The following is a 17,929-nucleotide window of genomic DNA, read 5'->3' as shown; positions in this document are numbered from 1 at the left end:
CTTTTATTTATTTCATTACATTTCCAGTGGGTCGGAAGTTTACATACACTCAATTAGTATTTGGTAGCATTGCCTTTAAATTGTTTAACTTGGGTCAAACATTTCAGGTAGCCTTCCACAAGCTTCCCACAATAAGTTGGGTGAATCTTGGCCCATTCCTCTTGACAGAGCTGGTGTAACTGAGTCAGGTTTGTAGGCCCCCTTGCTCGCACACACTTTTTTAGATCTGCCCACAAATGTTCTATACTTTCTAGGATTGAGGTCAGGGCTTTGTGATGGCCACTCCAATACCTTGACTTTGTTGTACTTAAACTATTTTGTCACAACTTTGGAAGTATTCTTGGGGTCATTGTCCATTTGGAAGACCCATTTGCGTCCAAGCTTTAACTTCCTGACTGATTGCTTGAGATGTTAATTCAATATATCCACATAATTTCCCTCCCTCATGATGCCATCTATTTTGTGAAGTGCACCAGTACCTCCTGCAGCAAAGCAGCCCTACAACATGATGCTGGCACCCCGGTGCTTCACGGTTGGGATTGTGTTCTTCGGCTTGCAATAATCCCCTTTTTTCCTCCAAACGTAACAATGGTCATTATGGCCAAACAGTTGTACTTTTGTTTCATCAGACCAGAGGACATTTCTCCAAAAAGTACAATCGTTGTCTCCATGTGCAGTTCAAACCGTCGTCTGACTTTTTTATTGCGGTTTTGGAGCAGTTGCTTCTTCATTGCTGAGCGGCCTTTCAGGTTATGTCGATACAGGACTCGTTTTACTGTGGATATAGATACAAGATGCTGGATTGACTTGCACTTTTCGCACCAAAGTACGTTCATCTCTAGGAGACAGAACATGTCTCCTTCCTGAGCGGTATGACGGCTGCGTGGTCACATGGTGTTTATACTTGCATACTATTGTTTGTTCAGATGAACGTGGTATCTTCAGATATTTGGAAATTGCTCCCAAGGATGAACTAGACTTGTGCAGGTCTTGGCTGATTTCTTTGGATGTTCCCATGATGTCAAGCAAAGAGGGACTGAGTTTGAAGGTAGGCCTTGAAATACATCCACAGGTACACCTCCAATATACTCAAATGATGCCAATTAGCCTATCAGAAGCTTCTCAAGCCATGACATCATTTTCTGGAATTTGCAAGCTGTTTAAAGGCACAGTCAACTTAGTGTACTTCTGACCCACTGGAATTGTGATACAGTGAATTATAAGTGACATAATCCATCTGTAAACAATTGTTGGAAAAATTACTTGTGTCATGCACAAAGTACATGTCATAACCGACTTGCTAAAACTATAGTTTGTTAACAAGAAATTTGTGGAGTGGTTGAAAAGCAAATTTGTTGACAGCAACCTAAGGGCAAGTCAACTTCCTACTTCAACTGTATGTAAATAAAGTATTTCTGTTTATTTATTTTTATACATTTCTCAAAATGTATATTAACCTGTTTTCACTTTGTCATTATGGGGTATTGTGTGTAGATTAATGAGGAGAAAATGTCTTTAATCCTTTTTAGAATAACAAAATGTATAAAAAGTGAAGGGGTCTGAATACTTTCAGAATGCACTGTATTTATACTTTGTGTATAACGTGTCAATTGTGTTGTGGTTTGCAGAGCACATTTGAAATAGAGATCTAGGTCTCAATATGTCTTCCCTGGTAAAATAAAGGTATCATCTGGAACCATCGATATAAAACCTGTTCCTGGAACATCAGAGACTGATGAACACTGTCTTATAGGATGTCATCCCAGTCTGCTATAATGTTACTGATCTAAGACTGAAGTAAAAGTTAGCTATTATTGCACTTATTTGAATGAATAGATACATTTCTTGCGCTTCCTCATTCATTTACAGTGGTTAATATGGAACCTGTGTCTAGTTGATGGTCTGCATGTTTTCTAGCACTTTGTGCAAGCCTGTTTTTTTTGGTCATAAAAAGGTTGGCGGGGTTGTAAGGTGTGTTAGAATTTTTTCATGAAATGGGACCAGTGAACATAACAATGATATTGGCAGTTAAGGGTGGCCTGTTAACTTTATCCCACTCCACCGGAATTTTTTTTAAATACTAAATGATACAAAAAATATAATGGTGTGACAACAGTATTGATTTTGAAAATGATTTTTATTGTTAATCAAAAGCAGTGCACAGCTGAAATGTTAAAAACAGTAAATGGCAGTGAAATGAAAAGATTTTGTTTGATGCAAAGCCAAAAAATGACTGTTTTCCAATAAAACTGGTTATACATAAAACTATCAAACAAAATAACTGAGGAATGGTTCCCACATACGGCTTTACATTGTGATCTTTTATTTTTTTACGTCATACAATTAAATTATTTATATACGGATAATAGGTGGGTGATGTGCAACGTTTTTGCAACCAAAATCTCAGTCTAAAGAAACATTTTTCATGTTGTTTCCCAAATACACATAGCTTCTTTAAATGCGATACCTTTACTGCTTAATTAAAATCTACTACAGATAACACTGGACCGTTGATTAGATTGAAGGTCACGATTGTATGAGACATTTACAGTCAGCAAAGGTATGTAAGATAATAACAGAAACCGAATCTGAGTCGGCTGATTCGAAACCAAATTAAATCCCTGATATATAAATGTAATCTAATTAGAACACATAAAAAAACTCTATCCATCATATTCATATGGATCATAACTTTTTAAAGTTTTTAGTCCGAGAGTCTTTGGAAACACTTGTGAAGGGTTAACTTTTATGAAAAAACTATGTCAACAACTGCAAGTTTACACAGGATGTTTAGAGTCGACATGCAAGTGATGATACTCTGACATATCAAAGAAGTCACAGTGGTCTAAGGCACTGCATCTCGGTGCAAGAGGCGTCACTACAGTCTCTGGTTCGTATCCAGGCTGTATCACATCTGCCCGTGATTGGGAGTCCCATAGGATGGCGCACAATTGGCCCAGCATCGTCCGGGTTTGGCCCGGGGTAGGCCGTCAGTGTAGATAAAAATGTGTTCTTAACTTACTTGCCTAGTTAAATGAAGTCAGCTTGCAGTTCTACTGATTATGAATGTAGCATATATTGCTATTGAATGTGTGATGAAGTCCTTATGTAGGTGCCCTTCAACTTTAAGTGTCACCAATGCCTGAAAATACATTGATTTGATTGATATTTGGCATTGCAGAGGAAATAATAAGATAAACTGATGCGCTTATTGCGGTTTAGCCCTCCCTCTTCTGCCCAATTCCAAATGAACTCCTAGCCCCTAGGCATTTCTGTAACAAATCTTATCGGTGTAAGCAATCCCTTACAGAAAAATCACATACATTTCACATGTGATAACATCTGTGACAACATGTAAAAGCATCTGATAACATGAACCTACACATGTGAAAACATGATCTCGTGAAATAAATGTGACAACATGGGGATGCAAAATGTCTATGTACGATACCATGAAACTACACATTTGAGAGTTAGATGTTCCTATGTGAACGTTTTCACATGTGAAAAACAAATTTCACATGTGAGGTGAAAACATGTTAATGTTACACATATTTTAACATGTGAACTTTAAATTGAATACATGTGAACATGTGGTTTCATATGTGAAGAACTGACCTCAAGTCCCTTTTTTTTGTGATTTTTCTTTTGTGAAAATTTCAGCTCAACAATGCGATTTTGCATGTCTTTTTGTGTAAGGGAATCAAATGACTTGTGGGTTTTAAAGTAACTGGTATACTATTCAGCTAAAATAGTGTACAAATATTTAATCAATGACAACATGATTACATTTGACATGATCACTTAGTAGTGACTTTTCAATATGACCCCACCTGGGATTAGAATTGACAACTTCTGGGTTACGCTGATCTTTCTGCTGCCCATCAACGTCTATAGCATTCCTATACACATTCATTATCTATAATTCATGTCTGCACTTAGCAAAAGAGTGCCATCTGCACTTCTATTTTAGTTCATCTTATTATTCTCTCCCCATAGATTTCATACAGTTATTTCAGAATAAGTATAGTTTTCTGAATAGTTGTCTACTGTTTGTGGGGGATATTATTCTGTTTTAATGTTACTCCTGAATCACTATGATAACTATAATTGTTTTTTATAATAGTGTATTTTTAACAAAGCTGATATTTACTTTACTTAAACCTAAAGTGTAGGAATACAGGTTCAATCTGTAATCGACACTGTAATCGAGTTTGTGAGTTCAAAACCCAGCTGAGGACATGTTGAATAATAATTACTGTATAAATAAACATACACAATGTAATTATGTATGTCAAAAATGTACATTGAAAACAATGTATGTTAAAAGCTCTGTTTGTGTGTATCCTAACGACTCAATTTTGTTTGCAGGGCATCATCTGTGGAATCTCATTTGAAAAATATTCATGTGAAAGGTTATGTGATCACATGTAAAATCCACATGTAAACTTCAGTGTTCTAAAGAAAAAAACATGGTTTCACATGATTTCCCAGGAGGAAATTTCACCTGTGAATCATGTGTTTTTTCCGTAAGGGGTATGTTATTTGCTCGCCCTCAGCTTCTCATAAGCTAGATGGAATTGAATATCCAGCAATCAAATCCTTTCAAATCTACACAAGAGCCTCTATTCGTCCATGGTTCTCCGGTCGATGGCAGGCGATTAGCAGGTGGGAAGGGCTTCCTGGGCGATGCTCAGGCCTGGACGCCGACGGCCCAATTGCCTTGCACATTCCCAAGGACTGAGCAGTCCAGGACAGCATAGATCATTGTATTCCCAGACCTCGTAGGGACACAGGACTCTATCCAGGTGATGGAGGCGCCGGTAGAGATCTCACTACACACACACACACACACACACACACACACACACACACACACACACACACACACACACACACACACACACACAGATTAACTAACCAGACTACATTGGATCTGTTTTTGTGAATGTGAGACTAATGTAAGTGTGAAAATCCTCATGATGTGAGGACTTGGAGTTGTAAATCCTCTCACCTGTACAACTTTTCCCGGTATGAGATGAAATTATGCCCTTGTATGGCCATCCTCACGTCATGCAGGCTGAATGGGAACGGGTTGGTGAACTCCAACTTCACAAATAACTCCTGGTTCACCTTCGCTGGTCCACTCATCTGTTCAAATAGAGATGGTCCATTTACAACAATCTATGGTGATATAAGACATTAGAATAATTTAGGGATTATCAACTCCCCTGCGTTGGGAGCATGGATGTTTTTCGGAATGGCTGCTTTATCAAAGGCGAGGAGAGATGCAGCACTCCAGCAGCACAAATAAGGCTTTAATTGGGTATACTACAACATTAGCTCTTGGGGAAAAACTAAATAAATTTCATATATACTTTTACGGAACACTTTAAAGGATAGTTCACTCAAATTACAAAATGACAGTTTTCCTTACCATGTCAGCAGTCTATGGACAACGTAAGAGAGCAATCCATGATTTAGTTTTGTGTACCTGGTCACTGTGACCAAATGACTGCTGACAGGGTAAGGAAACCAAGATGTCATTTTTTTATTTGGGTGAACTATCCCTTTAAAGGACTAAGGAAATACATTCTAATAAAGAGGACTAATGAAACTTCCAGACCCACCGCAAAGGCCAACTCGGGGCCTTTCATGTTCACTATCTGTATGGCCGTCATGTCCTGGTTGTTCTCCATGCTCTTAGCCGTCACCACAAAGCGGAGGTTGGATTGGCAACCCAGCTTGGGCATGTAATTCTGGGCCAGCACGCCCACCTGTACCCTCGACGCTGTTGGTTTTAGGGAGACAGAGTTTTGACAATGAAACAAATTCAATCAACAACAGGAGCATCTTTGGCAGAACATAACTTTTATAATTATTACCTGATAATTCATATTTGGATTATTTGGGATTCACCATTGTTTACCATTTGTTACCAGGTTATTACCTGTAAAGTCTTTTGAGGTAAGTACTAGAGAGTATCCCATCGTTACCTCACGTTCTCTTACAATACAATACATACACACACCTGCTGAAACAGGATGTTGCCATAAAGCTGTAAAAGGACTGCAAAGCATTTTCTATAAACTGTTGAGGATTTTATTTCAGAGGAGGGGTCTGAAAGCTTTGCAGGACTATCATACAAAGTTGTGATACATGGAGACAAGCCCAAAAAGACCTACAGTACAGTATGTATGTAAAGGATCACCCTGGTTTCTACTCACTCTCCCTGGGTTTCAGAGTGACGTCAAAGGTCAACTGCTTGAACTGAGCCTTTTGGATGTTGGTGTAGTAGATCGTGGAGCCGACCAGGAAGCCATGGATGGTGCGTGTGTATTCACTCAGGTTCCTGAAGACCACAGCCATCTGGAAGTTCTGGCCAATCTTCACACGCTCCTCCGGGATCTCCAGCATCATCGCCACGCCCTGCTCATCGTCATATTGCAAACGCGTCTTGTAGGTTCTCTCTGCATTCTTCATGGTCTCCTCATCTTTACTACTGCCTGTGTGTGTGGGGGGAGTTGGACGGGAATAAAGTTAACATGGGACTGGTGTCCTCGGGTGGTCTACTGATCTAAACCGCTCTCTTCGGAACACATATATATCATAGATCGCTGCAGCAAGGAGTGGGACTTTTTTAAGGAGTGGGACTGCAATTTTATTTCACCTATAGGAATATACTGTATATACTGTACAGCTGGGGACCTCCACATCTGGCTTCTTCTGAGGCCAGCCACCCTGACAGCTGATGAAACTGAGGAGTATTTCTGTCTGTAATAGAGCTCTTTTGTGGGGAAAAACTCATTCTGATTGGCTGGTTCTGGCTCCCCAGTGAGTGGGCCCAGGTGCCCGAAAGGGTTGGCCTATGCCGTCCCAGGCCCACCAATGTCTGCACTCCTGTCCAGTCATTTGAAATCCATAGATTAGGGCCAAAAACATTTATTTAAGTTGACTGATTACCTTATATGAACTGTAACTCAGTAAAATCGTTGAAATTGTTGCATGTTACGTTTATATTTTTGCAAAGTAATTTGAAAAGCAGTAATAGCAAAGTCATTTCTATACTTCATTCTTGTTGCATTAGTTTCATGAGACACTTTGCAAACTGCCAATAACTAACTTTAAACATGCAGTTGCACCCTTGCCAGCCTACTCCATTGTCGAGGTGCCACATACCTTCTGGGTATTTGTATGTCTCTGTAATGTCCATTGGCTCATTGGTCTCACCAATGGACTTTGTCAGGAGTTTCATGCCGACATGAGTTGTGTCTACGCTTAGTAACTCAGTTTTCCCAGTTTGTGAGTTTAGCTTGTATTTGTAAACGTCGCTATTCACCTGAGGTTAAAAGAAAGAGATAAATGTGAATATGATGATGATTGATTTTAATTAAATAAGATGTATTGCAAGTTATAAAGCATAACTGTGTTATGCTTCATCATGGCATAGAGTGACGATGAAGTCATTATGGCTGAACATTCAACAGAGTGTTACTGGTCAAGCATAAAGAAATCATATTGTTTTACCTCAGCAAACACAAACGGGGCATCAAATTGATAGCCAAGCATTCCTTCCTTGATGGCTTTGACAGAGCAAGGTCCACAGCGGTAATATCCTGCAAAAACAATATCAACAACCCATGACCATGTCTATTTGACTTTACAAGGGATAGTTCACGTTTCTAAATGTTTTCTTATTTACGACTTCCCTAGGGTGCTGTTATTTCATCCAAACGGTTTTGATATTTTGTTAGCTGGTTATTTAGCATTGTCTAGAATATATTGGCTAGCATTTTTGGAGAATACACAGCAATGCATTTGGAAACGGATTGTATTAATTATCAGGGCATTGGTACATTTTCAAGATGCAATCAATGCTTTTCAGAGCCATTTTATTACTTTTAAGAATTGCATGTACAATTGCAGCGTAATATATTGGCACCCTTATAGTTTTTTATAAATAATTCCCAATTTAAGTTTAAATTAAAAAAATATTTGGTGAAATGACATGGACAAAATGATTAGCACCTAAGAGCTACCTGGATGCAGAGGTTTTGGCCAAGATAACTGCCAACAAATGCTTCTTGTAGCCATTAATGAGCTTGCTGCATCTTTTACTGGATTCCTCAATCTGCTGGAAACTGCTCCAATTCCGCAATATTTTAGGGATGCATTCCACCAACTGCTGTTTTCAGTTCTCGCCATAGATTTTTGATGGGATTCAGATCTTGACTCAACACTGGCCACTCCAAAATAGTCCAGCTTTTCTTCTTGAACCATTCCTGGGTGCTTTCTGGTGTGTGTTTTAGGTTGGTGTCCTGCTGGTTGACCCACAACCTTTGGCAGAGACTCCTTTTTTGGACACTGATGACTCACAAATATCTCTAGCAAACAGAGGTGATGCTGTAATTCTGATTTGGAATTACCATATTTATCTGCAATCTGAAAGGCTGATAATTTTAGTTATAATTTTGCATAGTAATGCATCTTAATCATTTTTTTCTCCATCAGTCACAATCTCTGCAGCCCACAGACAAGTGTTTCCTTTTCATGACTTTCATCTTTCACGAGGTCTGAAACAGAGGGATCTGTCCCACAGATTCAACATCCACCAGCGGACTGTGAGCTGCATCGTGACAACATGGGGCAACTTTCTTAACACATTTCTTTGTTTCAGCCCCATATGGAGGCTCTGTCAGTGAGGAGATCCTGAAGCAGTCCGACATCGTTTCTCTGCTGAAACCAGCGATGGCCATAATGGTGGAAAAAGGTTTCCTTGTGGATGACTGTGTGCCCTGTAAGGTCTACAGACCAGCTTTCCTCTGAAAGAGAGCACAGACGCCAGCAGCAGAATTCAGGGAGACGCAATACATCTCGGCTGATAGTCCCTGTGTAGCAGCTGACTTGCAGAGAGAAGGAGCACAAGTTGTTTGACACTGTCATCCCTCTCACCATCACTGGAAGCATCAACCAGCTCTACACCTATTACATAATGCTCATTCGGGAGCTAACATGGCTGCCATAGAATATTGTAGTGCTATGGGAAGGCGTCGCAATGCAGAAACCTCAATGTCCCAACTCTCTAAACACATGGCTCTAGATATATGAAACAAGTGTGTTGGGTATCTTGTTTTGGAGCAAAGCACATTCTAAAGTAAATGTTTTAAAAGTATGAGAACAGACATAAACATAGAAAGGGCCCAAGAACATTAATTTCAGATGAAAAAATGCAAATGTAGAAAAATATACAGCGAGGTCAATAATTATTGGCACCCTTGATAAAGATGAGCAAAAAACACTGTATAGAATAAATTATTCTAATACAAATACTGAGCTACTGTATATTGTATAAATATATATATGTTCTATTATACTAATACAATTGCTTAGAGAAAGAGAAAAAACTAGCTCTATTTTCATGTTATCTGACCATACTGTAGCATCACCTAGAGTTTAATAAATGGCATTGGCACATGGATTGGAAACAGCGCTATGGTCAGATGACATGAAAATGAAGCTCTTTGGCCACGCGCACCAGTGGTGGGCTTGGTGTTGAAAAACAGAAGCATATGCATAAAAGTACCTCATACCTATGGTAAATAAAGGTGGTGGACCTTTGATGTTTTGGGACTATTTTGCTTCCATTGGTCTTGGGGCCTTTAAGGTTAATGGCATCATGGACTTTACCAAGTACCAGGATATTTTATCCAAAAACCTGGTTGCTTCTGCCATGAGGCTGACACTTGGCTGCAAGTGGACCTTCCAGCAAGACAATAACCCCAAGCACTGATCAAAATCCACAAACAAATGGTTAATTGAGTACAAAATCAACCTGTTGTTTGAGTTGAAGAGGGCAGTCCATAAGTGCAGACTAAAGACATCAAGGATCTGGAGAGATTCGTTATCGAGGAACGATGGTCTAATATCACTCCTAACGTGTTTGTTCTCCAATCTCATAAAACATTGAAGAAAAAGGCTCAGAGTCGTTATCCTCTCAATGGGAGGGTGCTGGACTATTGAAAACAGGGATGCCAATCATTTTGACCCCTATCTTTTTTTAGATCGTTTTGTATTACTTGTAAAACAAAATCTCTTTCGCTGAGCAATTGTATTAGTATAAAATAGTGTCATGTTATTGCATAGAATATAGCTCAGTAATTGTATTTATTTAGCCTAGCGGTTATCAAGGGTGCAAATTATCATAGAACACACTATCTTAAATGGCTGTGTTTTCATTAATTTCATTATGCAATTTTGAAGCCCATTCTAAGCATACAAAATGAAGTGAAAATTAGGTCTCTCCCATTATCCTAATTTCTCTCTTACCATCACTGGTTTCCTGTGGGGTGGAATCCACCACCTGCCAGCCACCAAAGTTCTGGACTGCAGGGAGGTCAAGTCTGGACAAGTAAGCCTCATTCCAGCAGTGGTAGTTCCTGTGGAGACAATGCACATCTCTCAATAACACTATCTGGCATCCTGCACCCATCAGGAACACTATCTGGCATCCTGCACCCATCAGGAACACTACCTGGCATCCTGCACCCATCAGGAACACTATCTAGCATCCTGCACCACTCAGGAACACTATCTGGCATCCTGCACCCATCAGGAACACTATCGGGCATCCTGCACCCATCAGGAACACTATCTGGCATCCTGCACCCACCAGGAACACTATCTGGCATCCTGCACCACTCAGGTACACTATCTGTCATCCTTCACCACTCAGATATACTATCTGGGATCCTGCACACTCATTTTCTTCTTGAAGCACATTGATTTAAAGATAACAGGGACATCTAGCCCATTTCACCCCCCACCATGCTATGACTGTTTTTACAGTACATACATTGAAAGATAGAATTATAGAAACCTACGTTCTGGGATTTCATTTTCATTCAATACAAATGGATAAGCAGAAATATACCTACCAGATTGAGTCTCTAGTAAGGCGCTCGTTCAGTTCAAGCTGATTTCCCACTGAGTTGAAGACAAGATCTGTGATTATGTTCCCTGTGTTGTCGTGGGAGGAGTTGAAGTTGGTGATCACCCTGGCAGGGATGCCCAGACACCGCAGAACTGGGGCAGGGGAGGGGACACCATTAAAGAGACTAGGCAATACTTCAAAATAAGCATATATTAATTAACATGCAATTGTGAACATTAATAAATGTTTAAATAATACATTAAATGTATTCAATCAATTGATTAGAGTAGATTTATGAATATAACTTTCAGAAGTGTGTTTTACTTGCACAGCAGCGGGCCTTGTCTGAGGAAACTGCTACCTATTTTTATCTGCTAATAGGACTAGTCAACTTAATTACACATTTTCTACATCTCATGCATACCTAGAAAGTGGCCTATGCTCCAGGCTAGTCAGAAAACCGGGATTTGTGTTTTGAGCTATGGCTTAGCATTAGCATCTACAGCAGTGGCTGTCAGTGCCATTTAAGATGATGTAGGATGATATTTTCTCTGATGAGCATGGCCTTATTTCTATTACAGCATATTGGATGACTGTCATTCATATTCTATTCACCAAGCTCAATGTAACAGCGGTAGGTTTAGGCTACTACATGATACAAAAATGTTCCCTGTACCCATCATGAGGTTCCTACAACCTAGCCTATGAATGAAAGTTTGCAACGTAGGTGCACAGGTCGGGAGAATTTTGAGTAATCAAGGTGACAGACAGTGACACATTCAATACCACCTTGCACACTCAGCATCTAGCTGATCTAGGGTGTAATATGTTTTGCCCCGTTTTGTTCCGTTTCAGAAATGTTTCTCAACAGAATCAGAGGAATGAATACACCTCTTATCACATGCAAACAGTTCACTCTCATAGCAGCCAGATAAAAACAGGATGATCACTTTGCTCGTTGTATATATAGTACATTCTCGTAACTATCTACACGCTCTCCTCCTCTCACCTTTTCCCTTCCCTTGTGCACAATACATCAGCTGTCTGTGACCAGGCAAAAAAACGTTCAGAAGGAAAACCATATCACGATCGCTAACCTCTATACACAGCCTGCATACTGTAGTTGTCATGTCATAGTCAACTAGAACTAATAGAATTAACGCATTAGTAAACCCTCTAAAATCATGCAGTACAGTGTACAGTCAGAAAGCAGTTTAGCAGTTACACCAGCGGACTCCGGTGGCAATAAATTGATAATACCAAAAGAGTTGTGTTGGATAGCCATAGCCAGCATTCGTAAGCCATAGCCAACTAGCTAACATAGCATCCCTCTCTGTTTGAGCCGGGTGTATGAGTAGGCTAAACTAGCTAGCTGCATTTGCTAGCCAAGGGAAGGTGAAAGTAAAGAAACAATACAACCAAATAAAGCTCTCTCTCTCTCTTGCTTCTTCTTCATGTTGGAAGAAATAAAATAAATTTGTTCAAAACTGTTCAACTATTGTTTTTCTCTCTCTGAGTCAACTACCCGCCACATTAGCACTGCAGTGCTAGCTAGCTGTAGCTTACGCTTTTAGAACTAGATTATTCTGTGATTTTTTGATGGGTGGACTACATGCCTGTTCTCTGATAGGCCTCTGATAGGTTGGAGGACGTCCTACAGATGCTGTCATTATTACTGTTTAAGTCTATGGAAGGTGGTGAAAACCACGAGCCTCCTAGATTTTGCATCGAAGTCAATGTACAAAGAGGAGGACGGAAGCTAGCTGTGCCATGGTGCTACCATTCAGAGTGCTGCTAGGGCTACTGTCGACCTTCATTGCAAAACAGTGTTTTAACAATTATTTGGTGATGTGAATATATTTTGTGTAGCTTTACCTAAAAAATTATAACTCTTTTAATGTTTAACTACAACGACCTTAAGCACACAGCCAAGACAACTCAGGAGTGGCTTCGGGACAAGTCTCTATGTCTTTGAGTGGCCCAGCCATAGCCTGGAATTGAACCCGATCGAACATCTCTGGAGAGACTTGAAAATTGCTGTGCAGCAACGCTCCTCATCTGAGTAAGTACTGAGTAAAGGGCCTGAATACTTATGTATATGTTTTATTATTTTAACAAATGTTTTTATACATTTGTTAAGATTTTTTTTTAAATAATGTTTTTGCTTTGTCATTATGGGGTATTGTTTGTAGATTGATAAGGGGAAAAAACTATGTAATCCATTTTAGAATAAGGGTGTAACGTAACTAAATGTGGAAAAAGTCACGGGGTCTGAATACTTTCAAAATGCACTGTATTGGAACGAGTGGATATATGGAAGCTTAAATATCCTGACCTAGTGAGATAACATGGCTGAGGCTCAATCAAGTTATTCGTCTTGACTACTTTCTTATGTCATTCTCACTGGCAAAAGTTTAAAAAGTGTTGATAGCGGACAGAATATGGTCGGACGAGGGCTGTCACAGTGACCATATTACTGCCACACCGGTGTTCATGAGTCATGAAGGCAGTCAAATTCCACGTGACAGTTTAGTCACGGTAATTAGGCCTCTCTAAGCTCTGATGCTGCTGATGATCATTAGTAGCCTACCAAACATGCAAACTGCCTGGTATTCAGCACTATATTGTCCCTTTAATCACTCTGAAATCAATGCAAATGTCATCGAAAATCTACTCAAACACTTCATGGGAGCCCATGAGCTCATGTTGCGCAACATTTCTATAGGCTATACAATTGCATGAGAAAACAGAGGAGGATCCCATCAGCTTTCTATAGGCTAGGCCTACTATATTTTCCTAATATAAAGCACATTGCTTCTATTTACAAAAGGAGTATAGCCTACCTGACTGGCATGAAAATGAACCACAGGAAAAGTGTCCTCATTTCACTATATAAGTGCATAGACGACCTGCATTTTTTCCCGCTGCACCTGTTTCGAGAGCAGTGCATGATAGTGATCCATTCTAAATCAAAACAAATTTCACACATATATTATTTAGTATATGTAAAGACAAGATTAAATCAAGAATAATGTTATAGGTGACAGGGTAGCCTAGTGGGTAGTGCGTTGGACTAGTAACCACAAGGTTGCAAGTTCAAATCCCCGAGCTGACAAGGTACAAATCTGTTGTTCTGCCACTGAACAGGCAGTTAACCCACTGAATTTAAAATAGGAATTTGTTCTGAATTAACTGACTTGTCCAGTTAAATAAAGGTAAAAATGTGTCTATTGCTTTTGAATTACATATTATCACTTGTGAATGATGCCCAACTGTTTTTTTTTTACATTTTCAAATCATAGTCGCACACATCATGTAGCCTAGCCCATAGGCCTATATGTTTCGATAAGGTCTGTATCACAACTAAAGTGGCCAAATAACTTCTTAAAATGAAACACAAACAACACACCAAATTGAAAAATAATCAATAACACCTAAGGAAAGAAACAAGTGGAGTGACAGATATAGGGAAGGTAATCAAGGAGGTGAAGGAGTCCAGGTGAGTGTCATGAGGCACAGGTGAGCGAAACAATGGTGACAGGTGTGCGGGATAATCAGCAGCCTGATGACCTGGAGGCCGGTGAGGGAGTATACGTGACATCACTACAATCAATCTTAATAGAAAGTTAGCAAAAATAGATAAGGTCTTGCTACCATGGAATGGAAAATACCTGTCTATTTGTGGAAAAATCACCCTGATTAACTCTTTAGTCATATCCCAGTTTACTTATGGCCTTGCCTTCACCAAGTGACTTGTTTTTAAAGAAGTATATGGCAAGCCAGACAAAGTTGAACAGGCATATTTATATACTGAATATGAATTCAGAGGGCAGAAATTATTCAATATTCAACTAAAGGCTTCAGTCATACAAAAGTTACAGTATACTTAAATCCATTCTGGTTCTCTGGCAAATTAGTAAGAATGTCTCTCCCCGTGTTCAAGAATGGCCTTTTCCCCTTTATTCTGATTGCAACTTCTCGCTTTCGGTTATTTGAAAATGAAATCATCTCCAAAATATTGCTATTTTTTTAAAACAAGCCATAGAAAGTTGTTAGCAATTTCAATTTAATCCACCAGAAAAGACCGAACAAATATTACAACAAACATTATGGTTAAACTCAAATATGCAAATAGATTATTTTTTTATTAATTGAACAAATATTTAGAAATTGTATAATCTTTGTAAATAATATCATAAATGGGACTAGTGGAGTCATGTCACAGATGCAGCTAACAAAATTATATTGAAATGTCTGCTCTTCAAAAAATTACAACCAACTAATTGCAGCATTACCGCAAAAATGGAAGAGGCAAGTGGAAGGGGGAGATAGTAAGGAATTTGTCTGTTGACCCCCCATTAAAGACCTGAATTGTTGTTTTATTTAAATGGTGATAAATAAAAAAGTATATACATTTCATTTAGAGCTGTGCCATATAGATTGTAAAATAGTTGAAAATCGATTTTTGATGTACCGATTCCATGGCATATGGACTACGTCATTAGCCTATTTCCCTGCCTGCACTGTTACCTTTTTGGATTTTCTGTATATGACCTTCTACCTGTCCCTGGACCATGCTACCTGCCTCCTCCTGTGGCCCTGTACTAAATAAACACCTGCTGCACCCTACGCTTGAAACCAGCACTCTGTCTCCCATCATACTCATTACACAATCAAAAGCTAACTATTTTTAAATATACTGTATCCGTAAAATGTATATAGTATGTATAAGCTGGAAGTAGAAGCCTAAGTGTTGTTGTCCATTAGTTTACTCCAATTAGGGGAGGGATGGTAGGGTTACGGGAAAGATTGGAAATGATGCAGACAATTAAATTGATGGAAACCACAATCCATCTGCAATATTAAAGCTGATCTAACCACTAAAAAAAGGCAACCTTTTCTTAGTTGAAAACTGCAGTTTATAACTGGATGGGCCTGTTTTCTATTGACCATCAATCCCTCAGTGCAAATCACAGGTCATTTGGAAGACACATGACCTATGTTGTGGGGTGGACATTGAAAATGAAAAGGGAATTGAATCAGGCACTCACAGGTGTTGAACGTCCCGGCGTAGACCCAGCACTGGGCGAAGCTGACGGGCCCTTTGTTGACGTACTGGAGCAGGATCTGGTCACTGCCAATCCAGAAGGTTGGTGCAGTGCCAAGGGAGTAGTCATCGCTCCAGCTGCCCACCAAGACCCCACGGTCATCCTGGGAGTTCATCTGGTTCCACAAGGAATGGAAAAATATATAGAACCCCCCCCCCCAAAAGAGATTAGTGCACCAGGCATAAGGATAGGTTAGTTTGAAATGAAATGTTCAGAGTAAGTTGGTAAAAGCATGCAAAAGGAAATTGAGTGTTTAATTAAGGCCAGGTACCGGGGTAATTGTTTCCTTTATTCATATCACAGTTAACATTTACCAGTTGAATGTAGACACAAATATACTCTTTTTTTCAAACTTTTTCCTGAAATATTATATGAAAATAATCAAGTGAGGCAATATCTCATTCAATATGTACTGTATATGTATAGTATCTACTGCAAATCACATTCTGTGGATGTAGACTGAAGTTCAGGTTAAATGCTTGGTACGTCTTGTGGTTGTGAAAAGCACTTGGCTCTTAGTGCTTAAACTAGGGCTCATTTTGAAATTTGTGTAGTGTGCTTATGTTATCTGCAAATATCACTCACCATTGCAGAGCCTATCCTGCAGACTTTGACAGCATCGCCTCTGTTTACTAGAGGCATGTGTGAGTCATCCAAGATTTGTAAACAGGCATCAAGAATCCCTTCCACAAACTACAAGAGAGAAATATAGCCTCCAGCCTCAAAAAAGGAACAATAATGACACAACTGTAAATGTGTGTGTAGAGTGTGTGTGTAGAGTATACAGGACATTAAGGTATTTGATAAGTGTGTGTGGTCTTTTACTGTACCTGACCATAATACCATTGTCTTCCATCACCTGATTCTTCCTCATATATGAAGCCATTTTCATTCATCACATACTCCTGCCTTTCTTCCTCATTGGGCATGTACACTTCATCATCTAAAGAAATCAGAAATAAATTGCAGCCTGGTCATCTGTTACTTTAGATGTGACTTGTAAGAATTGTAAAGATGAGAATTGGATGTTCATCATTGATTTCTAATGCCTGACCTGTGTCTATACATTAATTTGTGTCACTTGAACTAATTGAGATCGTGGTCGCATGTCCTGGAAGGAAGCCACGTCCTGTTGAGCTCCGTACCCTGTCTGGTGTCCAAGTCTTTGCGTTCACACAGGTGATGTCCCACTATCTGAACCCTCCTAACGGCGCATTACATTGGCGGCAGCTGTGTTTTGAGCGTTTTTAACGTCTGTGGAACCTATGTCTTCTGAAGTTATCGCTGGACTAAAGTGACATGACCTCGCTAGGCTGAATGCATGATGGCCAGGCCTACTCTAGCCCTATGGAGCAAGCGCTGCAATGTCTGTACTGTAGCGTTCCTCTACACTTTCATTACCTATAATACATCTCTGCACATGAGTTCCATCTGAATATTCTCTGATCATTGATGATGTGAGTGGTTTTCTGTATAGTTGTCTTATGTTGGTGGGACAAATTATTATTGTAAATATAATATTTTTCTTGAGTGTTTTTTCTTAATTTGACAAAACTGAGATTAAATTTACTCAAGTCCAAATTGTTGGAATACAGGTTAAATAAGCCATTGACACAGACGTGGTGGAGTAGCAGGAATATTGGAATACCTTCAACTAAGAGGTTGCGAGTTCATATCCCAGGTGAGGATATGTTGAATAATAATTACCATAAAAACATACACAATGTAATCATATATGTGACATTATTTACATTGTGTGTTAAAAGCACTGTTTGTGTATTCATCCAAACGTCACATTTTTGTTTGCAGAGGCATCACCTGTGAAATCTCGTGTAAAATATTAACGTGAAAATTTGAATCCACATGTGAAAGGTTATGGGATCACGTAAAA

General features: G+C 39.4%; 1 protein-coding gene across 1 annotated transcript in view; it reads right to left on the bottom strand.

The window, feature by feature from the left end:
* Positions 1-2,131: 2,131 nt before the first annotated feature.
* Positions 2,132-17,929, bottom strand: part of LOC135523156 (coagulation factor XIII A chain-like) — a 28,357-nt gene continuing 12,559 nt past the window's right edge. The window contains exons 5-15 of the mRNA XM_064949880.1: positions 16,869-16,981; positions 16,624-16,731; positions 15,982-16,153; positions 10,935-11,082; positions 10,327-10,436; positions 7,528-7,616; positions 7,180-7,339; positions 6,228-6,506; positions 5,631-5,791; positions 5,015-5,151; positions 2,132-4,835 (exon numbers count right to left, since the gene is read on the bottom strand). Of these exons, the coding sequence (XP_064805952.1) occupies positions 4,694-4,835; positions 5,015-5,151; positions 5,631-5,791; positions 6,228-6,506; positions 7,180-7,339; positions 7,528-7,616; positions 10,327-10,436; positions 10,935-11,082; positions 15,982-16,153; positions 16,624-16,731; positions 16,869-16,981 (1,619 nt within the window). The 3' untranslated portion in view covers positions 2,132-4,693. The remainder of the gene's footprint in view (positions 4,836-5,014; positions 5,152-5,630; positions 5,792-6,227; positions 6,507-7,179; positions 7,340-7,527; positions 7,617-10,326; positions 10,437-10,934; positions 11,083-15,981; positions 16,154-16,623; positions 16,732-16,868; positions 16,982-17,929) is intronic.

The sequence above is a fragment of the Oncorhynchus masou genome, chromosome 30, assembly GCF_036934945.1.
Source record: "Oncorhynchus masou masou isolate Uvic2021 chromosome 30, UVic_Omas_1.1, whole genome shotgun sequence".
In the NCBI taxonomy this organism is placed as follows: domain Eukaryota; kingdom Metazoa; phylum Chordata; class Actinopteri; order Salmoniformes; family Salmonidae; genus Oncorhynchus; species Oncorhynchus masou.
The sequence above is the reverse complement of the archived record's forward strand: the minus strand, read 5'-3'. Positions and strand labels throughout refer to the sequence as shown.